Source organism: Neopelma chrysocephalum, unplaced genomic scaffold, assembly GCF_003984885.1.
Source record: "Neopelma chrysocephalum unplaced genomic scaffold, ASM398488v2 Primary Assembly neopelma1_75, whole genome shotgun sequence".
In the NCBI taxonomy this organism is placed as follows: domain Eukaryota; kingdom Metazoa; phylum Chordata; class Aves; order Passeriformes; family Pipridae; genus Neopelma; species Neopelma chrysocephalum.
Genome location: NW_020897736.1, coordinates 11,272,162 through 11,278,548, shown reverse-complemented (window position 1 = coordinate 11,278,548; position 6,387 = coordinate 11,272,162). Strand labels below are relative to the sequence as shown.

Below are 6,387 nucleotides of genomic sequence, written 5' to 3'. Positions count from 1 at the left end.
CCCACCTGGCAGTGCATCTAAAGTCTGGACTCTAAAGGGAGATGGGATGTGAGCTGATTCTCCAGACAAGCTCAGAGCTTCAGTCTCCTCTGAGTCAGGAGGCTCCTGGTCGGTGCAATGAGCCTGTGGTGGCTTTTTTACTGACGGACCTGGGCAGAACTGGTGTAGCCAAGTAATGCTGGACCACTGAACCATCATAAACATGACCAGCTCTGGGCTGCAGACTGTGGTGTGAAAAGTGGGGGTGGAATTGTGCCAGTCTTTGCTTACAGAGGCCGTTCTGAAGAGTCATTCAGAACTGGGAGCCCTTCTCACCACTGAGACACCACCTGACTGTCACCACGGCTGTGCTGCTTTTTGAGCAGTGGGAGTTCTGTGTTAAAAGAAAACACCCACGGACACCTACTGCTGAGCATCAGCTAAGAAATCCCCCCCTTATGTCGTGTAGAGATGGCTCAGGCTCCTCAAGCTGTGCTCTCTGTTGCAGGTCGTTCGGGGTGGTGCTGTGGGAGATCGCGACGCTGGCGGAGCAGCCGTACCAGGGCATGACCAACGAGCAGGTGCTTCGCTTCGTGATGGAGGGGGGGCTGCTGGAGAAACCAGACAACTGCCCTGACATGCTGTAAGTGCCACAGCCACCACTGTCTCCTCCCTGCACAGCTCACTCTTCCTGATCCCTTCAGTGCCTGCTCTTCCCCATCTGCCGCAGGAGGGGCTGTTAAGGAGTGCGAGTCATGGGAGGTGCTGCTCAAACAGTCTCTGTCAATCCAGTATTGTGTAGTAGTCAGACATTCCAGAAAGCCAGAATCTCACTTTAGGCTATCCTTCTCCTCTGATAAGGAATCAAACCACAGTCTTGGTGTTCTTGAATAAAATTAGACTTTATAAAGCTCATAAGCAACATTTGCTACAGCGGGAGACACTGTGCCTAAACCTTGTCTCTTCTGCTTAAAGCATAAAGAGAGAAAAGAGCCTGGGACAAGCTGAGATGTGCATGAACACTGGAATTCAACTTTTTAGTTCAGCATACAGATAAATCAGTGTATCCTTCCTCTGTCAGAAGCCTTGTTGGATCTGCTGTTTCACTCACAGCACTCACCCCATGGAGATAAACAAATCCCCCCTGCAAACAGTTTCCTTCCCTGAAAGCACAGAAAGTGTTTTTTCACAGAAAAACCTCTCCCTGCCCCAGCACCGACCCAAAGCCTCGCAGCAGCAGAGGGTGTGCAGTGCAGCAGCTTCAGTTTTTAGCTTTACATTGCTGAAATACTTCTGCTGGCCTTTGTGTACAGCAGTTTCAGTTGTTCAGACTTTATTGCTTTGATATACTTCCCAAACTGACTTTTGGGAAGGAAATACTGCGTCTTGCAGTTATTGAAATTTGTTGGAGGCCCACAGAAGGGATACAATCACTTAAGGGCCTCAGCTGCTTGGGATTCTTAGGAAAATAGCTTTTTTGGCTGGAGCCTGGCTGCGGTTTCAGATGACAGGCAGTGTTGTTTTGTTGTTTGAGGGGGGTGGGTGGTATATGCAGGGGGAGGTGTAGATGCCATGTGATTCCTTGGTTTCACATTCCTTCCCTTTCAGGATGCTGGGGAGAATTCCTGGCAGTCGATTGACTGGGCATTGTTTAACATGGTCAGAGCTGTGTAATGGGGGGAGAACTGTGACAGGATCAGAGTCCACAGGGACAAACACCTCTGCAGTGAGAACAAACTCGGGGAGAGATTCAGCTTTAGAAATTCCTCACTAACTGGGGCACGAGTGGTATGAGCAGAGGGCTGGGAGGGGAGGCACTGACAGAAGCTGGAGCTCTCCCTACTGCAGCCCACCCAGCTCTCTGTCCTCCCCCTCCTCAGGAAATCTCCTCTGCTCCTGGCTGTTGCTACTGGATGAATCCACTCTCAGGGTCCTGGCTTGTGAGCTGGGAGAACTTGGTTAAAGTCGGGCAGAGCAGATCTTTGCACCGGGGTGCAACAGCAAAGGCCTTTTTTGTGCTGATTCTGAGGAAGAAGCTGTTCAGAGGTTAGTTTTGGCCATAGGACTTGGCCTCATGGTGCAGAGGTGCACAATAAAAAAAATCTGCCTTTGAATGGAGCTGCTTCACTCCTTCAGAACAAGGAATGGGGCTAAACTCGGAACCAAGGCGCACTTGCTTTAGTGGTGGGGTTTCGTATGATGCAGTTGAGTATAAAATGTCCTGACTTTATCCAAAATGAAAAAAAAAATAGAATGTATTGACCTTATTGTGACTTGCTTTAGCTCTCTTTCAGCTTGTTTTGTCTTTGTTTTAGGACAGACATCCAAATCTGCTGAAATTCAAATAGGCTGTTGTAGGAATAACAGTTGGGAGCTCCAGGAATAACCTTCACCTTTGTTCCCTGCACGTGCATTTGGCATTCAAAGAATGTCTTTTGTGTTACTGTTGTGCTTTCCCTCTTTTCCCTGTCCTCCACCCCATTATCCCAGGATGCTTTAACAATGCTGTGCCACACTCCTGACAACTCCTGCCAGTCCTCCCCCTCACACGTGTGGCTGCGGGCAGGGTCAGACACCTGGTCTGTAGGCACAGGTCCTGTCCCCTCTCAGCTGCCAGGGACCTACAAGAAAATTAGGGAATGGGCAGAAAGGTGCTTGTAACAAAGAGCCCTGAAATTCCATATGGATATTGCCAGACATCCCACCATGTTCCAGGCCACTGCTTTATAAAACCCTTTGTAAAATAAGGGATCCTCTTTTTTGTGGAGGTTGCCAAAAGATTCTGCTTAAAGACAGGTTTCTTGGCATGTCTGTGCCAGTGGAAGGTGTCTTTTAGACAGCACAAATTCTTACTGGTGGAGACTGGTCTGTGATACTTTAATATTGACTCTCAAGATGTCCCAAAAGCAAAGTCCACCTGCTGCAGGGAGATCAGTTATTTGGGCTTGGTGCTGCCTGGAAGCAGGTGAGAGAGGGAGCCAGGAACTGTGTTCCTTTGTCTCATGTGGTAGCTATAAAGGCAGAGGTACTTTGTTCTTTAAATTAGCTTGACTTGGAAACAACTAAAATTATGGTCAGAACACAAGTGGAATTATGGTCAGAACACCAGGGGACCTGTCTGTAGGGAGAGAGGAGTGTGCTGACATGGAGAAACCTCCAGGACAGGTGGAGGAGGTAACTGCTGTGAGAAGTGTAGATGAGAACAGAGAGGAGAGTTTTGCTGCCACCAAATCCACTATTTTGAACTGTGTGGGTGCTGTGAGTGTTGACACAGCCGTGCACCCTCCAGCCACGGAGCAGTTCTCCTCAGGACCTCGTGTTCCCCCCACATGCTCATGGTGCAGGCAGGCTTGGGTACTCCATGTCTCCTGGTCATGCTTGTTGGTGCCTGTGCTCTCCTGGCCCCTTCAGCAGTGAATCAGGAGCTTCCAGCAGGAGCTGCAGAGGTTCTGTTCTGCAGTTTGGTTTGTCAGATGCTTGTGCAAAGGGGGGATTTTATGGCATGGTTGTCCCGTGGTTCAGAGGTGGTAAATCCCTGAGAAAAAGGGCAAAGCATAAAGGGGACGGTATTTCTGGAGGCTTTTTACTCTTGCACAGGGTGAAACAAGACTCAGTTGTGTTTGTGCTACACCCTCTTGGCATAGCTGGCGTGGTTTTGCAGACAGAACCATGCAATGAGACAGATGGTTCAGTAAGACAGTGCCAGGAGAAGCTTTGCTGTTTTTCTCCTCTTCCTGTGCACCAAGTGATGTTTTTATGTCCTCCCATTGTTATGGCACCGCTCATCAGGTGACGGCTGCGTGGCTGGAGCTTGGATACAGCTGAAGCTCTCAGACAGCGTGTTCCCATGGGGCTTTTAAAAGTTGTGGAGGCTGGAATTCCACTCTGTTTTTGAAGCAGAATTGCTTCCCCCACATGCATTGTAGATGAGGAGACTATTTACGCAGTGCTGATTTCCCTTTGTTCCTGGGTAGAACCCGGGGTCTGCTCTGCAGAGGGACTCTCAGCAGGCACCAGCAGCAGGGGAGGAGAGGTCCTTTCACTTTTCCCCACCAAATCAAGGCTAATGCAAAGCACAAATGGAATTCAGCATCTATAGGAACTTTCCATTTTCTGTTTTTCATTGTCTCAGTGCAAAACAGAATTCATTTTCTGCTCAGTTCTTTGAGCAAAAGATGCACAGAGGGATGCTGGCTATTCCCCTGTCCCATGACGGTGCCTCCAGCTCCCTGGAGCTCACTTGCCACCAGTCAGGAACGTACTTTATAAATCTGCTCAGGTTCTATTAACAGCCTGTAAATTCTCCTGTTGTCTACTGGAAAGGTTTCTGTTTTGTTTAAGATAATGTAAACAAGGTCTGCGGACACACAGAGTTAAAAAGAAAAAAAAAATCCTTTTATGGGAACTCTGTAGGGTTTTTAAATCTGGAATGGCTTAAAAGAAACATCACATGTCCTTGTTTGTGCTGATGTCACATGCATTACTCCGCTGCTTGTGGCATCTCCTTAGCATTGCCCTTAGGCCTCGGGGCGCAGTGCCAGTGAATATCCAGTGTTCCTGGCTCCAGCCAGCGCTTCTATTCAGGGACGCAGCAGTCAGCTGGAAAGGAAACAGCAGTGAAGTAACAGAAATGGATTTTATATATTTATGTCTCAAGCCTTCCCTCCCCTCTCGTGGGTGAGGGTACGGTGCAGTTTTATAGCTTGGCTTCGCTTTTGCTCTGAGAAGCTTTTTAAAGGCTCAAAACCCGGCGCTGGCCGAGCGGTGTTTACGTGTCTACGTGCGGTTACAATGCAGCATTGAGTACCCGGGGAGTTCTCCCAGCACAGACTGGTTTTGCCAGCTCCTCAGTTGGGTGTCACAAGGCCGTTCTCAGGTGGCTGACGTTTGCTCAGGGGGAGCTGTGCCAGCGGAGCTCTGGCAGGAAGACTGGGGACTTGAGATGCACTTCAGCGGCAATTGCTTTGGGTTTGGTCAAAGCGCTCAGCGGTGTTTGCAGCCCAAACACGGCCGCTTGCCCTCTCCCTGCTGCCTCAGTCAGCTCAGAACACAGTGGAGATCCTACAGGATTTCCCAATTTCCCAGGTTTCTGAGGAGGGGGTTTCTTTGCTGTGGTTTTGTTCCAGGCCAGGGTTCCTGGACTCTCCAAACCTGTGCACAGCAACAGCCTGCAGAGCCCAGGGTCTTCCAGCTCAGTGACAGTCCTGTTAGAAGGTTTCTCCTAGAGCAGGGCCATTACTCTGGGAGGGACTGGGGTGCTATTCAAAAAGAGAGTGAATTTTTGTTCATTTGTTTGTTTTCTTTTTAATCTAAAAAAAAATAATCTTTCCCCACTGATGCAGAGATCTGGTGAACTGAGGGCACAAGGCAGTGAGAGCTCTAATTAAAGGATCAAATAGAATTGCTTGTTTACGCTCTGAAAACATGAGGAAGTTAGGAATATGGTATTGTTCTGTACAATTAAAGCTAAAAGGTGATGTGATCTGGCTTCAGGGAAGTGACAGAGGTGGGAAGTGAACCCCAGCAAGCCAGGGGGGTCTCACTGGGGCTGCAGGTCCCAGTGCTGGCAGGTAAGTCAGGGCACGAAGGATTCTCCAGTGTGTTACCTTAAATGAGAGAGCTTTCTTTGCTCTATTTTATTTTTAGCTCCATTCTTACTCTAGCACAGAGTAGTAGTTTTGGCCAGCAGTGACTTCCTCCACACAGCGTGTTCCTCTGAGCACTGTGTACACAGAGGATTGGCTCGAAGAATTAATGCTAATCTTCCTTTTCTTATTTAAATTTGTCCTATTACTGCACTGTGCTAACAGAAGACATCCCTATTCCACCTTCACAGACAGTGAAATCCTTTCTTGTGTTGTGTTTAAAGCTCAGGGTGATCTCCTGGGAATATCCAATTTTGCTGTGTCATGAAAATGCTGTTTTCATTATGTCTGTATTACTGTTTCATTTTGTGGTTTTGTTTTGCCAGCATGGGACATTGTACAGATCTAATCATGGATGTGCTTAAACAGATGATCTCACACTCCGTGAAATATTAATGCATCCCTGGCCGTAAATGAAAACAACCTAATTTTAAAATAAAAAGATTAGAGAGTGTCTTTGAGATTGGAAAATGTCTGCTGGGGATTACAATTAATTTGAATGTAATTTTCTTCTTTCGGGGGAAAAAAAGCAGTGCTTTACCTTGTGTGTATTTCCTGTTTTAATTTTTTTCCAAGGCAGTATTGATGGGGTGGGATCGGTGGTTTGAAAAAGATCCTTTGAGAGGCACAATCATGTAACTTATGGCTGAGTGAGCACAGGGTACTTTGGAGGAAAAGGAGAAATATCAGGTCGGAATTAAAGTATGACATGGTTCTGGATGTCAGGTAACACGTATGGGCAGGTGTGTGAGAGGGAGTGGAG

The 6,387-nt window shown here is 47.8% G+C and overlaps 1 protein-coding gene across 5 annotated transcripts in view; it reads left to right on the top strand.

Annotated features, from left to right (window-relative positions):
- The window catches only part of IGF1R (insulin like growth factor 1 receptor), a 174,556-nt gene that overhangs the window by 160,450 nt on the left and 7,719 nt on the right, over nt 1-6,387 (top strand). For all 5 annotated transcript variants that reach the window (XM_027688609.1, XM_027688607.1, XM_027688606.1 and 2 more), the window contains one exon: nt 488-622. In XM_027688609.1, the coding sequence (XP_027544410.1) occupies nt 488-622 (135 nt within the window). The remainder of the gene's footprint in view (nt 1-487; nt 623-6,387) is intronic.